At 47.6% G+C, this 19,073-nt stretch overlaps 1 protein-coding gene across 1 annotated transcript in view; it reads left to right on the plus strand.

The window, feature by feature from the left end:
* The window catches only part of LOC307237068 (CASK interacting protein 2), a gene marked incomplete at its 5' end in the record, with an annotated part of 63,265 nt that extends 45,552 nt beyond the window's left edge, over nt 1-17,713 (plus strand). The window contains 15 exon segments of the mRNA XM_080009686.1: nt 1,748-1,856; nt 2,811-2,919; nt 4,795-4,889; nt 5,482-5,599; nt 8,200-8,379; nt 9,214-9,288; nt 10,639-10,778; nt 11,004-11,067; nt 11,416-11,513; nt 11,856-11,966; nt 12,406-12,507; nt 12,793-12,931; nt 13,767-15,437; nt 15,895-16,177; nt 17,561-17,713. Coding sequence (XP_079865812.1) covers nt 1,748-1,856; nt 2,811-2,919; nt 4,795-4,889; nt 5,482-5,599; nt 8,200-8,379; nt 9,214-9,288; nt 10,639-10,778; nt 11,004-11,067; nt 11,416-11,513; nt 11,856-11,966; nt 12,406-12,507; nt 12,793-12,931; nt 13,767-15,437; nt 15,895-16,177; nt 17,561-17,657 — 3,391 coding nt within the window. The 3' untranslated portion in view covers nt 17,658-17,713.
* Between the last annotated feature and the right edge of the window lie 1,360 nt (nt 17,714-19,073).

The raw sequence follows: 19,073 nt of genomic DNA on the forward strand, positions 1-19,073 counted from the left end.
ATGGATTTGATTTCACATTACATAACCTGGAACACTGAATGTTTTCCTTCAAGGTTTTTTTTTGTTTTTTTTTCCCCCGACTCTCAACTTTAAACAGTTTGCCCGTTTAGCCAGTATCTCTGAACGTCACGTCAAGGCAAGTTCATCTCGCGAAACCCGTTTATTTAAGAGACAAAGGAGTGAGGAAGGGTTTGTTTTTTTTCTGGTCAGCGAGCTATAATCCGTTTGAGTTATGGGATAGGAACTCTCAAGTCCGGCACCAAACGTACAGGAAGACTGTTTTTCGTTCGTTGTCATAGAAATAAAACGGAATAAAAAAGTAATTCGATAAAAATAACTGCTTGCCAAAGTGCATTCGTGGTTTGCAAGCTGTGTTGCAATGTCCTGTGTGATTTTTAGTGTAAGGTGGATGCAAGCACAACTCATGATGACCAAAAATTGTTTCCCCTCCTTTGCAGAAGTAGATAGCATCACTTGCAGATTATTATTATTATTCATTCAGCATTATTATTAATCAGTGACCGCGTGCACCTCCTAAATAAGCCGTCAAGCTTAGATGCTATTACACCAATTGTGCAGATACACAAAAAAAAACAACACTTTTATATACTTATACAACGTATATGTATATAATCCATCCACACCTCGGACAGGCTAAAGGAAGACCCCTGTTTCATCCATCTAACAGACCATCCCTACTCTGCCCTTTCTGTAAACGTGTGCACATTCAAGGCTGGTACGCGAGAAGCTGTTACATAAATCAAACCAGCACTGTGTGTGTGTGTGTGTGTGTGTGTGTGTGTGTGTGTGTGTGTGTGTGTGTGTGTGTGTGTGTGTGTGTGTGTGTGTGTGTGTGTGTGTGTGTGTGTGTGTGTGTGTGTGTGTGTGAGAGTATTTGTTTCTGTTTGTACACACAGGTATGAATGTATATAGTTTGTGTCTGCGTGGATGTAAATACAGAATGTAATCTGTGTGTGTGTGTGTGTGTGTGCCGAGCTGTAATCCAGTGTAAATTGTCTCCATTCCTTCTGTGCCACTTGGCAGAGTTCCTGCTGGTGTAACAGGCTGTAGAGGATCAGTTGTACAGGCCTCTGGAATTATACACACACACACACACACACACACACACACACACACACACACACACACACACACACACACACACACACACACACACACACACACACACACACACTCTATCAGTGTGTACTGCACCAGCTGTAAATGTTGGCTTTCTAAAAAAGTGACACGTGTTATTTTGGAGACACGAGACTTACCTAGGAACAAATGTCCTTGTTATAAGTGGGGTTTTTTTTATGTTGAGTTGGCTGTGAGTCTGGCCTCGCAGTTGAATCCACAGGGGGCATTTGGCATTTGTCATGTTTTGTTTTTGGAAAAGGGATAAAAATATACCAACCCAAGGGCAAGTCTCTTAGGATACTTTTTATCCCCGCTGCATGTATCCCAGACGCGATGTTTCACCCTTTTTTCCAAGTAACAACTACAGAAAACCCCAAAAATCAATTCTGTTAGAATAACCGCCTCCCAGTCTATGGAGAAGTCCTGCAGTTGGACTGAAGGCAGCTGTTGCTAAGCTGTGGTCAGCCAGTTTACGTTCAGGAACTAGACTTTGCTGTTGGTCCAATGGCACTTTCTTCTATCCAATCCAGCGTTCTTGGGGAAATTCTGCTAGCTACCTAACTAACTATCTCTCTCTCTCTCTCTCTCTCGCTCTCCCTTTCTCCAGGTTGCTTCTGAAGGCGGGCATCGACATCAACAAGACCACCAAGGCGGGAACAGCCCTGCATGAGGCGTCCCTCTATGGCAAGACGGAGGTGGTCAAATTACTGCTGGACGTGAGTCTGCCTCAGCGGAGTGGCTTGGGATGCCCGGTTACACTCACTCCACCCACAGTTACACGACTCAGTTACACTCTGCACACGTATTTATTTTAATAACATCACGGCACGAGCAGTGCTATCCATGTGATGCTTATACGGCTTTAAACATGGAAGCATCACAACAAAGATGTCTTTAACGGAGGAAAATCCTGTTGGTAATGGACAGGTGCTTGTTCAGAAAGAGGGTGGGGCCACTAGATAAAGAACATGTCGAGAGAGATTTGCAGAGACTCAGGAGCCAAGAGCTCCAAAATAACTAGTATTCAACATTAGTATTCAAATAGTATTCAACATGTGAAAACGATGAGCTAATGGAATCACAGGGTCTGTCTCATTTGCGAGGGTGCTTCCTCGCTAAGGAAGGCTACGGGCTAGTAGGAAGTTTAGGTTCCATCCTATTCGGGCAAACATTCAGGGAAACTGGGACAGTGCAGGATATCCTATAAGGCCACGCAGTGCCAGTACAGGGTAGCAAAACAACCCCTATATTCAGCGTTATTCATAGTGACTGAGACTTTGCTTGACAGTTAAACTTCAAATACAGACAAAACCTCCAAATAGTCGGAGGACTTTGCTTGGAGACTGTTTGTCCAGTTGCACCACAGCGCACCATTTGACCTCCATCACCACGGCAAGAGTTGGAATGTTTGTGCCAGTCACATGACACTACCTTGCTAGGGTGTCTCGACTCACTTAACCTGTCGACAAGGACTGCTCCCTGCCAGTTACCAAGGAGACAGGAAGTATCCACTCAAATCAGACGGACCAGCGGGGAACTAGGACAAAGACAAAACAATACAGACACCTAGTGGCCACTTTGTATGCGTCACAATGAGTGTGTAGTGTTCCGTACAAAGAGAAGCTTTGCTGGGAGCGCCGCGTCAACGTCTCTCTGGTGCTTTCCCCCAGGCCGGAGTGGACGTGAACATTCGTAACACGTACAACCAGACGGCGCTGGACATCGTCAACCAGTTCACCACCTCCCACGCCAGTAAGGACATAAAGCAGCTTCTACGAGGTGAGGAGGTCGCATAGTAAAACCAGCTCCACGGCACAGCCTTGAGGTTGAATTCCGCCGTCTCCATTAGGGCTTGGCAGTATATAACATCTATAATAATTCCAACATGAAAATTTAGCCGCAGGCAGCAATGCATGGGGTCCAGTTAGGTCGCAGCGATTCGTTGGCCTGATAAAGGTATACGGTATCATCGATTGAATTGTGAGTAATGGAATACACCCTTATGTTATGATGGCAACACATCTGGCTTTTATGTGTTTGATGTCGGGCAACCATGACGAAGTGACGCGACGGCCGTTCTCTGTGACCAATCACAGTTTTCGGCGTTCTGTCAAACGCAGCATTACTACTTACACGACTCGCAATTTTTTTTTAGGGCTGCCCCCCTGAAAGTCGACCAGTCGAGTCATCATTTGGAAACCCCGTCAGTCGACTGAGATTCTTCCGGTGCCGTTGAAATCCCAGCGATACCCATCCCTACGAGTCGTGCCCCGTTGCTCCAAATTAAACAACTCAAAACAGTGTGGGGACGGGGCACGGAGGGACGGAGCATGACTCGTAGGGATGGGTATTGTTACGATTTTAACGGTACCACTGCTCTTACCAATACTCCACTTAAACGGTACTCATATCGGTTCTTTTAAAAAAAAAATTCAAGAGGAAAAAGCGAATTTAGAGCAGTATTTACACTGCTTTATTTCCTGCGCGTTACGCAGGGAGGGGGTGGGGTCGGTGGTGTCTGCGCCCCCGTCTCCTCGTGCGTGTGAGAGGCAGAGGGAGGAGCCAGCCCCGCCCCACCCTCGCACATATCTCCGGCAATGGAAAGTGAGAGAGAGAGATAATAGCGAAAATGCCTCATCGACGAATATCTTACTCTTATTGCAAGTTAGAAACGGTTTATATAGCCTAAATAAATAGAAAGTAAATTTTCTTCATTTCTCCAATACCCAACCCTAGACAGGAGCCCTGTACCCCGTGCCCCGTTCCTCCGCCCTGGATCCAACGAGAGCTCAACCATGTCCGTGGGTTCGGCGGTTGCCGTGCGCCAGACACTTTAAGCCGGAAAAAATGCCAAGGAGGAAAATAATAGTAATAAAAATCCGGACAATAACATCTATCTATCGGGACAATCTGTGTATTTGTAGTAGGTGTGCTCTCACTCTCACCGTTTAGCCTATTTGGCAACCGCTTGAAAAGAGAGCTTTTTCCATGGCGGGGTAGAATGTGAATTTGGGCTTCCTCTGTTTGTGCTATCTGCTCTGTAATCCAGCGAACCTCAGCCTTTGATCTACATGGGAACCCAGTGTGTAATGAGCACTTCTGTGGACCAGCAAGGCCGGCTCTGAAACAAGGAGTCTGTCAGCTGTTGTTTACCAGCTCCTTCTCCCGGGACGCTGAGGGAGATGAACAACTCTTTACACGCGCAGCGGATTAATTACTGAGGTTTTTTTGGAATAAAGAGCTGCACACAGTAGCGGTGTGTGTGTGTGTGTGTGTGTGTGTGTGTCTCTGTGTTTCTGCGTGTCTGTCGAAGTGTGCGCGGCAGAATGGGAGAAGTGACTCACTCCAAATAAGAGTCAGTGTAAACCACATGGGGTCTTCTGAACAAGAGAACAAGATGTGTCTTTATTCAGCTGCTAGTGTCGCTCCCGTATATTTTATTTTGGCCTTGTTTTACATCCCCGATACTCTGTATTTTACTGTTTTTAAGTAATATAATTCGCCAAGTTATTTGACTCTGCCTGTGCCTCTGTCCTTCTATTTTTCTGTTTGATGTCTGTCTGTCTTTCCACCTTTCCCCGTACCTCTCTGTCTCTCTGTCTGTCTGTCTGTCTGTCTCTCTGTCCGTCTCTCGGTCCGCCGCCCACCCTCCAGACGCTACAGGTGTCCTCCAGGTCAGAGCTCTGAAGGATTACTGGAACCTCCACGACCCCACGGCTCTCAACATCCGAGCCGGTGATGTCATCATGGTGAGCAGCTCTGACCACAGCAGACATATTTAACATTATTCATTACATCACTTTACAAAACAAATCAATATGTTTTTTGACTGACTGGTTTCATTCACTTTGATGTAATGTTGACATCTCTCCGTCTGGTGTCCTCTTGAGGTTGAAACATTGTTTCGCTTTTCCCATTCGTGTTTGTGTTTACATATTTAAATGTGTACATTCAGCTCTTAACATGTGCCGTACATACTGTAGCCTTGCAGCAGATGAGGATGTTGTGGCTTTCCGCTCGACCGCGGACTAGGATCAAAGCTACTCCGTCCATTTTGGTTTTCCCTAACTGAGCAAAGGCACATTTAATTTGTTTTTGCACAGGTTTTGTTGGGTCACATTCACAAAGAAAGACTTCAACCACTCTCCCTTGATCTGTTAAATAAGTTGAATGTGACTTTGCGATGGGTCTTACCTGGTATTTTTTTTATCAGGTACAATTTTTGCCAATTTTTGTAGTTTCACCCCATTTAAGATTAGTTGAGGGTCTAAAATCCTATTTTTCAAATTGAAGAAGGTCGGGCCCTGTTGTTATCTTCGTTTTGCGATTGGCCGTCCTCAGGTCCTGGAGCAGCACGTGGACGGGCGCTGGAAGGGCCACATTCACGACACCCAGAGAGGGACGGACCGAGTCGGCTTTTTTCCACCGTCAATAGTGGAAGTCATCAGTAGACGATCTGGTTAGTCTCTCTCTTTCACGCACACGCACGACACACAAGCACACACACACGCGCGCGCGCTCGCACCGTCTCAGTCGACTTCTCACGGGCGGGGGTGGGAACAAACTTTCCAAACTCCAGCTGAGTTTTGTGCGTGGATTCAGAAGGTATTTACCACGCATCACAACGACGTCACCGTCAAGTTCTAAATCAGTCAGAGCACGTCCTCGTCGCTCACCCTCACTTGGCCATCAGATATCGCAGCTCCTGAACAAAGTAAGTATGAGAGGGGCCAATGTGTCCCAGAACATCTCTGGCCAATCAGGGGTGGAGGGTGGTGCTAAAATACGGGCCAGCTTTTGCCAACATGGTTCAGAGGCAACCTCCCTCCAACGCTTCAGTACGACATTACACACCAGTTTAAACACGCTACTCTACACCTGGGTCATTTGGACAAAATGACATCCGCATATTTTTAAGGTAAAACACATCACAAAAATCCCACATGATTCCTAGTGTATATCAATATTGATATCGACAATATACCCTACTTTATACTAAACCACAGCGTGCTGCACTTTGCAGTGAGTACCTATGCTGTGCAGGAGGCCCCATATGTGACTCATGTGTTCTGGGAAGGAGGAGTCCCTGTCGGGTGGTTGGTGTTGCTGCAGAGCTTCACTGTTCCGAGCAGTCCCTCTTGACTCCCTCCGGGGATGACAACGCTTTTGAGCTAATTGGAACTAATCCACCGTGCTTCCACAGTGTGTCTGCAGCTCATGAAAAAAGTACTGAAATGATCTCAAATGTAATCAATCTATGGGTATTGAATGATGGAAGATATCGATCCTGAATTGGAATCGGGGGGAAAAAACAGGTGTAAATAGCACCACGGTTCCCTCGTTGTCCTACTGCTAGTATTTCAGTGTAACTGTAGTCACAGTTGCAGCCTTAGCTGCAGATATAGATTCCCAACCAAGACCAGAGGGTGCTCTGTTTTATTTCCCGTCAATCAATAAAAAAATATATATATATTTATATTATACAATATAAAGCCAAGTGTGTTCCTAAAGCGCTCTCCAAGAAAAAGAAAAAAACAGGTGGGATCCGAGCTGATAACTCAAGCGCTGAGATTTTGAACTTTGACTTTGAGGAAACTCGCAGACACACTGTTGCCACCCATCCCATGCTCCTCTTCCCTTTCCGTCTGTCCCTCCCTCAAGCAACCATTTCTCTGTCATCCCGCCATCCATCTACCTCAACTCATACTGTGTAAACACTACGGATGGGAATTTGCAGGGACCTACTGATTTGTTAAAGCAATTTTTGATTTTGGTATTTATTAGGGTTGGGCCGGTTTTCAAAAATTTCAAACCGGATTTATATGAAGCCAAAACACCGGAGTGGACCGGTGTGCCGAATTTAACCACTAATTGTCGCTCTTGACTCAACAGCCGCTTCAGAGTTGGTGGCGGTAATGCACCTCTAAACTCAATAATAAGAAGTAGAGAGTATAGCTGCACAACAATTAATGTGACAGCTGAGTTACACATCATGTTTTATCTCTCACCACCATTCAATTTAACATTTCTTTTTTACATTTGATCTCCTTCATGTTGCCAGCCTTGGCTCTGCACTAAATTGCGCGCTGCCTGTCAGGCACTAGTGGCTCTGTTAGTCCGTTTAATAAACAAACATAGTATGATGTTAAACAGTATTGCTTACTACTAATGCAATACAAGTTGGATTAAGCGGCATGACATTGTCGGCACCGGTTGCTGATGTAGGCGGCTTTTTCATTCGACAGAACGTCTTTTTATGACAAATGCCGGTTCAGTCAATTTGCATAAAATCTAACCGGTTTAGGCTCGTGCACCAGACCGGCAAAACCGGAAATCGACCCAACTCTAGTATTTATTGCATTATTTTCTATTGTAAATTTGTATAAATTGCAATTCAATATTATAATTTCTTCTAATTTTGACAAATTTTTGACGCTCAACTGAGCAGAATGTTGTGGCTGCCGTCTTTCATTTTCTATATATATATATATATATATATATATATATATATATATATATATAATCTGTAAACGTTCTTGACAAAGTGCAGCAGAAGTTGTCATTTCATCTGTGAGAATCCTTGCAAGAACACCATCGTTACCAATGTTCCCAAGCTATAGCTAATTCTAATTCTCTATTGATTTGGTCATGGTCACAATGATAAGATTTCTAACAGAGGATCCCGATTCATTCCTCTTGCTAATTTTCTATCCTTCATCTCTTGTCTACGCCCAAAAATTGCCGAAAATATCTCTCAATTGGAGGTCTGTAATGTCCGGCCAGGTTTGACTGGAAAACTAGATGAGCTACCTTGCCATATAGGTTAATCACCATCACCTAATCTGACCACCTAATGAATTTTGCATAAACAGTATAAGCAGATATCACAGTATATAATGATATCGATAACATATCAAATGTTCTTTTTATCATCATAAACTCTAGCCCGACTCCTCCCCTCCCTAGTCGACACTCACCTCATCTCCCCATCAGCTTCCTAACATCCTCACTTCCTAACCTCCCCTACCCCCCAACCCCTTCCCCCCGTCTGCCCTGTAGGGGGCACCCTGTCCCGCCACGCCTCCCTGCCCACCCAGCGTCAGCAGCTCCTCTCCCGACCCCCCCTCACCTGCAGCCTGAGCTCCACCCCCCAGACAGACGACTCCTACACCCTGTACGCGCCCCCCGCCGTGCATGTGGTGGCGCTGTCGCACGCCAACACCCTCGGCGACAGCACAGGTATACCGCCATGGGCACGCACACACGCACGCACGCACGCACACACACACACACACACACACACACACACACACACACACACACACACACACACACACACACACACAGGAAATGGGTGTTTAAAAGGCTTGAATCGAACCAGATCAAAGGAGGTAAGAGTCGGATTCAATAATGAAGCCGACTGAGGTGTGATGCTTTCCAGTTGCTGCTTTCACTCCATTCCCATCTAAGGCAAAGGGGTCTAGACCAATCTTCAGTAATAAAAAATACACAGCCAATACCCTGGTCTTCTGTCACATTGAGTGGCGTCACATTGTCCACACACGCAATCAGTGAATTCACCTTCAAAAGAATTTGGGTATTTTTTTTATCTTTTTTTTTTTTTCAATCATTTGAAATCAACTCCAGTGGAAAAAAATGTCTACCTTTTAAGTCTGCACATAAAACGGAATGTAACATGGTACTACTGGCTTTCTTGTACCCACAAAACTGCAAAGATGAAATGAAATAAACACAAATAGGAGAATCTATCGAATGAATTGGGTAGCAGTAGCAAAGCTAGAAAATAAACAGGGGTAAACGGGTATATTGTATAGCTTTGGTCAGTGATTATATATGAGGATGATGCACAATACTTATAGGTTATGACGCTGCACCATATAACAGGCACAGAGTATGAGCAAAACTAGGTACAAGTTGGTGTATTTAGCAGCCATTGAGCCTCACACAGCTCCACACAGGATCCACAGCTGAAGACCAGGTCGCTGTGTGAGCTCTACGCCTCCCAAAACACTGCCACCCCCCCGGGCCCAACAGAGTGTTTGTGTCTGATAGGTCTGTCTCCGGGCTGCCTGACTCAGCCTGGGTGTCCCCTACAGGACATCTGGGTACTGAGGAACTCCTACGATGGTAAGAGTCCCACCCGAGGACACCGCCCTCCTGCCCCCTTCCTGCCCCCCCCCCCGCGCCCCGCCACATTGTGCCCCCTGGCCAACCGGCTGCCTCGGCTGTGCTCCCTTTTTTTGCGGCAATCATCATGATCACCTGCTTCTGGCTCGTGTGTGGATCATGTCACTTCAGTATCAGTTGTTGTTCACCTCTGCGACCACCAGGGGTAACAGTGTGTCCCAGCCGTAGTGTCTCAAACTGGCCATTTATCTCTGCTGGTCTGGACTTGCGTTCTCCACAATTATCTTGATATTATCTTTCTAGCGACAAGTTCTGTTGCAGTCTGAATTTTGGAAAAATCAAAGATGACTCAAAATGCCCCAAATAAGTGGATTGAAAAAGATTTTGAGAAAAAAAAAACGGAAAACTAATAAATTCTTCCTGAGGACTAACTTAAGTTCTAAGGATGTACATTCCAGTGTTATTCCAGTATTGAGTATTGATAAATGGCCACTGTTATATTTTAAACAATGACATCCTATGGCGTTTTGATGGAGCCTTTTCTAAACCTAGGGCTGGACGATGCAAAGATTTTGATCACGTCAATCAGAGGGAATTTAGAGAGAAAGAGAGAGATCCACTTTTGAATTAAAAGATCTCATATTGAGAGCACTTCATTTACATAAAGCTATGTGGTCATCCAAAATAAAATATCAAACTAAATTAAATATAACTCCCTCTCAAAGCTCACACAGAAAAAAGAGATTGTTGGTCGCCCAGCCCTAATTAAAGCTGTCGAGTGATTCTATATACTGTAGGTCGCCATAGGCCCTGTGAGCCCAAAACCTTTTGAATGCTGTGTGAGAATAGCTGTGTCCGCTCTTTGGATAATGTTAGTTAGTTGGTTAGTTAGTTAGTTGGTCATAACGCTGCGTTACCTCTCCACCTAGCGCCTGCAGCCGTGCTCCCCGCTACGCAAAAATGCAAACCTCCTCTGCTGCACCGCTTCTATGCCAGCAACCAGCCTGGCCTGTACCCCTCCCACCCCCCCCCCCCCCCAGCCCAATGCCATCAGGCCCGTCGGCCCTCTTCCCTCAGACCGCCGAATACGCGGCGTGACCCATCAGCGAGCCAGCGGCTGCCAGCTTCGTTTAGACTGATGTGGAATGTGTCCGTCAGCTCGAGCGCCCATTGTCCTTTGAAAAAGGGACACTGAGAGGGCCGAGGCTCCGACTGGACCTCTGTCACTTCGCCAGGTGTTTATCTCCTTTTCTTTGTTTGACTCTCTCTCTCTCTCTCTCTCTCCCCCTCTCTCTCTCTCTCTCTCCCTCTCCCTCTCTCCCTCTCCCCCTCTCTACTCTGCTCGTCCAGCAGGCGACAGGAACAGCGTCGGGAGCACCGGGAGCGTCGGCAGCACCCGGAGCGCCGGGAGCGGCCAGAGCACGGAGAGCAACAACAACGCACCCAACGGGCATCACCACAACACCGCCCACCTGGACAGCCCCAGCAAGGTACCGGCACATCGGGCCTAAGGGCGGTGATGGGACGCTTTGATTAGATCCGAAAAGGCTCCATCAAAACGCCATAGGATGTCATTGTTTAAAATATAACAGTGGCCATTTATCAATACTGGAATAACACTGGAATGTACATCCTTAGAACTTAAGTTAGTCCTCAGGAAGATCCGAGTGTGATTACCTGGTGGGTTTCTAACCGTTTTTTGTTTTTCTGCGCAGCTTGCACCCCCTGCTGGTGATTCCGGACCTCCAGACCCCAACAAACAGGCTGACCAACCGCTAGGTGCGCCTAGTCTCTTTAACCTTTTCACACTTTTGAGTTTGTTGTTAAACATCAAAAGTGCCACTTTTTTTTTTTTTTTTTTTAATGATGAAATGAGACTCCTAAGCAGCATCCGCACACCTGTACGGCCTTTCAGAAGTTATTTTGCAAATTTCATGACGGAATTTTTTATTTTTATTTTTATTTTTTTATCTCTTTCGGGCCTATAATTGGGTCAGCGATATAACACTTCATTCATCCTGTGCCTGTATCTGGTATCTTTCCCCGCAAAATTTAAATAAAGGGCCCTCTCATCTCAACGGATGTAGACCTGGCAGTGACAGGAGCTGTGTTGTGTACATGTCTCAGCAGGAACTCCTCGGAGGCAGCCGGCGGCCATGCAGCGGCCGGCGGAGCAGAGCTTCACGCAGCAGTTTATTCGGCCGCAGCAGCTTCTGGAGGGCAAGGTGAGACGGACCCCCGTGTTGTAAACTTGTATACACGGCCCCCAACCCTCGCTTTGCCCTGTCCTGGGCATTGGGGAAAACGGCTCTCCTGTAAAATATTTACCCCCTTGTATTTGTGTTAATTTAACAACATTTTTGAGAGAGATAAGGATCGTCCAGATTCCCAGATCGTACTTTCTGCCTTTCCTGGTGTGGAATAGGGGATTATATCGAAGACGTAGAGGGAGGTCGGGTGAGGGAGAGTGGTAGAAAATGTCCAAAACGTCCTGAGCCGGATTAGAGATTTAAGGGACCCTGTGTTTTTCCTGGACGTCTCTCACCTTCTTCCCATTTGTCCGGTAGGACGCGGAGGCCATCTATCAATGGCTGAGCGAGTTCCAGCTGGAGCAGTACACCGGGAACTTCATCAACGCCGGTTACGACGTCCCAACGATCAGCAGAATGACCCCGGAGGTACTGCGCACACACGCACACACACGCACACACACGCACGCGCGCACACACACACACACACACACGAATATAAGGAAAATATAAGGGTGTTTTTGTGTATGGCTTGAAAGAGCCCTCAGTCGCTTCAGCTCTAAGGTGATCTCACTCCTCTTCCCATTCACACCGGTTCCTTTTGGAATGCAGATTTTCCGGGTCGTGTCTTCTAGAGCGAGATGGAATATCGCGTTTTCATGTGTTTGTGTTTTTTATGTGATGCAGATAATCGATCGTTGAGATGGTGCCTAGCACCGTGGAATAATTGTTTGGGCTACGAAGTGACTAGAGCTCTCCGCCCATACCGTAGCAGCATACGGTTGACTTTTCGAGCCTCATCCGTTGCCGCGCGTCCGGAGATGCGTCGCCGTCCTCTCTTGACGTTTAACGTGGCGTTTCGCTTCAGGATCTGACGGCCATCGGAGTCACCAAGCCGGGCCACCGCAAGAAGATCTCCATCGAGATAGGCAACCTCAGCATCTCCGAGTGGCTGCCCGAATACATCCCGGTAAGAACCTCAAATGTTTGTCTATTGGTTCAGAGTGCATGGATTTCTCTGCCGGGTTTTGTGATATTCCGCAACCCGATAAATTAGCTCATCGAAATTCTTACATGATGAGGAATCTTTTCCCGACAGAGTTGAGCGGTTTATAAAGCTATGAGCCATAGCTTTATGGGGTTCTGATGAGTCAGGTTCTGTTCATGAGTTTCTTTCAGGAAAGTGAGGGCAGCAAAAAAAAAAAGGATCCGGTGGACACGGTGGGCTTTACTTCCTCTTGCCCCTCTCCTGCAGGCTGACCTGGGCGAGTGGCTGAGCGCCATCGGCCTCCCCCAGTACCACAAGGAGCTGTCGGAGAACGGCTATGACTCCATCAACATTGTCAGAGATCTCACGTGGGAGGACTTGCAGGAAATAGGCATCACCAAGCTCGGTAGGGACCCGTGTCAGATGGAAACACGACTTAATGCCAGGGATGGACCGACACCGATCCTGCTCCCCAATATCGGTCCAGCACCTTTAAAAGAGGGGATCAGTACTGCGGCACTTTATGTCTCTGATGAAAATATCTGATAATTAAACCAATGTACAATATTAAAGAAATCCATTTAAATGTTCTGCTTATTTGACACATTTTTGAAGCATGTTAGATTATTCGTTTGTTGTGTTCAACTGACCCAAAACCAACAATCCTAATCTATAACAGTGGTTCTCAAACTGTTTTTCGGCGTGAACCCCCCTTAAGATCTTCTTTCAGCTGAGTACACCCTTCACTGGCACTGGGAGAAAAAAAGAAAGTTAACATAAATTATGCACTGTATGTGCGTCAAATGTGTTTTTTTTTTAAATTATATATATATATATATATATATATATATATATATATATATATATATATATATATATATATATATATATATATAAAACCAATATTCTTTACTTTTGACACTTTTTTTCTTTTTTTTTTCGTACTACTAAGGGTATGAGTACCATTTGAGAAACACTGCTGTCCAGTGGAGTGTTGAACATTAGTAATGAAACCGATTAGTGATGGTATCAACTGATTAGTGATGGTATCATCAGTGTTAAACGTCAGTGTAATTCACCAAAGAAAATGGAGATGGAAAATTTTAAACATTTGACTATAGTTAGACTACTAGTTTAACTATAAACAATACAAGATGTCATTTTGAAAATATAACCCTATGACAATTAAAAGTGATGACAATAACGGCATTGGGCCTTTCGTTTAATTATGTTATCTTCAGGCCACCAGAAGAAACTGATGTTGGCTGTGAAGAAGCTGTGCGACATCCAGAGGGCCATCATGAACGCCGAGTCCGGCCAGGGCACCCTGCGCCGTAAAACCCCCGGGGCTCTGCACCTCGTCGCCATCGAGCCGCCCGACACCTCCTCAGGCGACTGCCCCTCCCCCCACACCCCTCAGTTGCTGACGTTCCAGGACAGCGAGCTGAGCGCCGAGCTGCAGTCGGCCATGTCCAGCCACTACGGTGGCTGTCAGGACATCAAGAGCGCCGTGGGCATGTCACAGAGCCAGGAGAGCAGCGACGCTCGCTCACGGGGGTCCGGGCGGTCCCAGGAGCCACCCACCGCCTCCATCACCCCCCATAGCCGCTCGCAGGAGAGCCTGGGCGGCCGCAGCTTGGAGAGCAGCCCGGCCAAGGAAAGGAACGTTCCGGAAGGCTGGGACCCGAGGCCCCTGCAGCAGCAGCAGCAGCAGCAGCAGCAGCAGCAGCAGCTCAAGCAGGTTCCTCTGGGCACGGCCACCATGTTCAAGTACCCCGCCATCCCCGCCAAGCCCAAGGCCCCCGGCTCTGCGGGCCCCTCCCCCCACGGCTCCCCGGTGCAGAGGGGCTTCAGCTACCTGCACCCCCAAGGCGGCTCGCCCGCCAAACACCACGACTACTCCCTGACGCTGGCGCCGCCCAAGAAGCGTTTGCAGGGCGCCATCCGCTACGCCCTTTCCGACGGGGAGGCGGAGGACGACGAGGACGAGGACACCGGCCCCCCGTGCGGGAGCCTGCCCTCCTACGCCACGCTGAGTCGCCGGCCCGGACGCGGCCAGCTGGCGCGCCTGCAGTCCAGCCCCGAGAAGAACGGCAGCAGCGCAGTGGGACGCAGTCAGTCCTTTGCGGTGCGCGCCCGCAAGAAGGGCCCCCCTCCCCCTCCGCCCAAGAGGCTGAGCTCGGTGAGCAGCAACAGCAGCATGGAGACCGACGGGGGCGTGATAACGGACAGCCCCCGCAGCGTGAGGAGCATCGCTGCCTCATTGGAGACCTCCTCCTCCTCAGACGGGAACAACCCTCCGACTCCAGCCCCGAAACCGGAGCCCTCTCCTCCCTCCCTCCCCACTGCGGCCCAGGAGTCCCAGGGCCCGGGGGCCCGGAGGAGGGTGCAGAGCGAGTGCATAACCAATCAGAGCCCCCGTGCCAAGCCAGATGTGGACAGGGGGGTGAAGTCTGACTCTGAGGAGGAGGAGCCCAGAGGCCGGGGGCTGGAAGGCTCCTCCTCCCCTCAAAGCAGCTCCAGCGAGTGCATCCCTTTCGCAGAGGAGGGGAACCTCACCATCAAGCAGCGGCCCAAGGTGGGAGGCCCCCCCAGGGCCGAGGCTGTGCTGGAACCCCCAGAGAAGCAGCAGGCCAAGAGCGAAGAGGTGCCGGAGTTCAACCTGAAGGAATCTGACACGGTGAAGCGGAGACACAAGCCCAAGGACAAGGATCATCCTGGGGGTTCCCCGGGCGGGGACAGGGAGGAGTCGGCTGGGAGACCCCTGTCCCAAAACCAGGAGGGAGACGGCCCGAGGCTCAGCGAGGCCCGGATGGAGGCTCAGGCTCCTGCTCCCGTCCGACCGCCACTCTCCCCTAAACCTCCCGCCACCGCCCCCAAACCCGTCCGACACAGCCTCCTGGCAGCACAGGGTACGACAGCCAGAGTACATTAGATGGAATCACTGTATTACATTATATTTTACCGTATTATATTAACTGTTCTAATTATAGTTCTCATACTAATCCTTATGTGTAGTTATATATATTTGTCTGTGTACTGATTAATCTGGCCAAAACATCATATCATTGTAGTTTTACTTGGTTTTCACAAGATTCAAGATTTTATGTGACAAATTACTTTTATGATCTTATTTTCTATGGATTATTGTTATATTTTTGTTAACATCTATTTATATTCCATTCTATTATTAGCACGTTATGACTGTGGCAATATCCTTTTTTTTTTTTTAAAACAAAGTATTATGACTACAGTATTGTGAAGGGCATTGTAAAGGCAACATTGGTTGAGTGATAATAAATGTGATATTTTGACTTGGAGCTGACGACGACATTCAGCTCTTCACATTTCCTCCCTTTCTGTCTCCAGCAGCGGCCTCGGCCCCCCAGGGCGTGACCATCAGCGTGGTCCAGAGCGTGGCCTTCACCTCCCCGCCCACGCCCACCCACAGCCCCCCGACGCCACACCACCACCGAGTCCAGCCGCCACCCCCTCCACCGCCGGCCAAGCCCCAGGTGTGCGTGGTGGGCCCGGACCCCTCGGCCCCCGGTGCCGTGGTGGTGCAGCAGAGGCTGGAGCAGACCAGCACGTCCCTGGAAGCCGCTCTGAAGGCCGTCGAGAGGAGGCTGACCCAGGAGGACGGCTCTGACAGGTGGGAGAGTGGCACGAGTGACAGGGATCCACAGATATCCATGCCAGGCGGCCGTCCCATGTGAAGCTAAAGTCAGACGTGGACAGGGTGTTGAAAACGTGCTCGTGCAGACCCGTTGCTATGGGGGGGCATTGGGGGCGGGGGGCATTGGGGGCATCCACCATAGCTAGTGCTCGAAGTGGGCTGGGGGTCTCCGGCACGCAGTACAGCAGTACAGTTTTTCTACGCTTTACTTTTATTAAGATAAGATAAGATAAACCTTTATTGCAGGTACTCCTCACATAACGACCTACCTGTTTAACGACCGTTCGGACTCCCCACCAGCTGTCTGACCAGTCTGTATTGTACGTATTGTACACGTACAATACCGTGGCGTGTGTGCGCGGCGTCTCACCCTATATTTACTATATATACAATATATACTGTACTATGTACACTGTATATACTATATTATTAGTATTTATTAGTCCTCTTTGGGGGACTAATAAAGGTTTATCTTATCTTATATATACTATATATACAATATATACTATATACACTCTATATACTATATACAATCTATATACTATATATACAATATACACTGTATATACTTTATATACTATATACAGTATACTAGATACATTATATATATACACTGTATAAACTATATACACTATATATACTGTATACACTATATATACTATATACACTATATACAGTATACTATATGTATATATAGTATACTGTATATATACTATATACACTGTATACATCTCATCTCATCACCGTTCTCAGCCTCAGCTTCGTTCCCGCAGTCTGTCAGTATTCACTACACTAGCGTCCTCAATGGCCACGCCCCCTTACCCTGAAATAACACGGGTCCTCGCTTATCGACCAATTCGCTTAACGACCTGGTCCTAGGTCATTAAGTCAGGAGTACCTGTATTACAACGCACAAGCTCCAAGCTCCGGCATCGGGGTTTGCCATGAGGACGGGGGGCGGGGGGCGGGGGGCGGGGGTTACTTTAGATTGCGTGTGTTTGCGCTGTCTGTTTTGCCCCCTTTTTTGGCGGGAACAGCCCGTTTCACTCATCGTCTATTCTGCCGGTTCTGGTTCCATCGTGGGCAAACGCTGCTGCCCGCGCTCTCGGCTACAGGTGAATTAGAAAGCGCTCCAGGTTTGTAGCGGGTCGAGAGGCGGCAGGAAGCGACGCCGCTTCCCACGGGGACTCTGAAAACTGTCATTCGTGTCGGTAGTCACCATGTGAACATAACGACAGATCTACAGAGTGGTTCAAAACAACATTACACGTGTTAAGATAAATAATAATCTATAGAATGGGAAGGTTGTTCACAGTTAACAAATTTTAATTTTAACACCGTATTCTATTTTCCCGCCAGCGGCGCCAACACTGTGAAGTCTGCCGGGACCATTTTGGACGACATTGGGAATATGTTCGACGACCTCGCGGACCAGCTGGACGCCATGTTGGATTGAATCTCTCCTTTAATTCCAGTCACCAAACAATCAAGTCCCGATCAAGCCCTCAGGAAGTAGACCGCGGGGGCGATGAAGCTCCAGTGACTCCATCGTCAGCACGGCATCCTTTTTTTTTTTTTTTTTTTTTTTGATCAGTGACCTGATGATGTCATGGGGCGCACGGCTAAAGGAGGCGGGGTTGGGTGGGCGTGGTCCGTGAATCAAGACCCTCCTCTCTTTGAGGATTCTCGCCACTGCCTTTTTTTTTTTGGTTTTGTTTGTTTTCGCCCGCCCTGAACAACCAGCACTTACTGACTAACGTATCGCCCTCGCTCTCCACCGGGAGTCTCATCCGAAACCACAGCTGCGAGCCGGCGGCCTCGCTCACTGGCAGTTCCGCGGCGTTGCCGCTAGAGGGCGGGCGAACCCAAAATCACTGTTGAGACGTAGAGACGGCGCTTCTCAAGCCTTGTCCTCTGGTTTGTTTCCCCCCACCTCTTGTTGTGCCTTGACTCCTCCGCAAGCTTATCTAACGCGAACAGGAGAACATGTCCGTTGTCGTCGTCTGGCCGCTGAGCGAGACGCGGGTGCCGTTTGCAAAGACGCCGTCGTCCTCGGCGTCCCCCGGCGCCACGTGCACGCGGAAGCGAGTGGGCGACGGGACGCAGGCTGCAGCCCACTGTGAGAAAACCATTCCTTGGCAGAATTTTGCTATACACGACTATTGTATTACGAAGCTGTATCTGTCACATGACGTGTGCCATATTTTTGATATTCGCCGTGTCTGACCATTTCAAGTTGTACTTTTTTAAAGTATTTTCCGTAGTGAAAAGAATGAAAGCTCTATCCATTGTATACCAATTGACCGAGGTCGTTTTTTGTTTTTTTCCTGTTTGTTGGTTCCGTGACATTTCTTTAAATTTTTTTTTTGTTCCGCTTTTGAAAACTCACCTTTTTTTTTTTTTTTTTTGTTTTTTTGTTTTCCAGAGTTGATTACTTCATATGAACTAAATGTATTCCTTATACCTTCTGGGGGTTATGAAATTACGGAAACCAGGTAAAAGTGCTCGGCAATAGAGTCAAAACAAAGGGATGGCAGAACTCTGTTTGCACGGCATGTTTAGGTGTTGTCATGAACACGCCTTCTACGGAGCTCCAAGCTCTCTGTCCCACGGAAGACAGCATGTAAGATGTCAGTACTATACATACTATTTTGTAGAAAAGTATTCATTTTAATTTAGTCTAATTAGTATTTAAATAGAGTTACCTAAATATGTACATTGTATACTAGAGTTATTTACCGGAGCAAATTTATATCCAACCAAAGTTTCCTCTACAGGTTTTCTTCATATATTTTCATTTAAAAAAAATATATATATAAGCGTAATAACGTAAAATCAAGAATAATCATGTTTCTTGTTACTGAAATATATA

Source organism: Zeus faber (genome assembly GCF_960531495.2).
Source record: "Zeus faber genome assembly, chromosome: 11".
Lineage (NCBI taxonomy): Eukaryota > Metazoa > Chordata > Actinopteri > Zeiformes > Zeidae > Zeus > Zeus faber.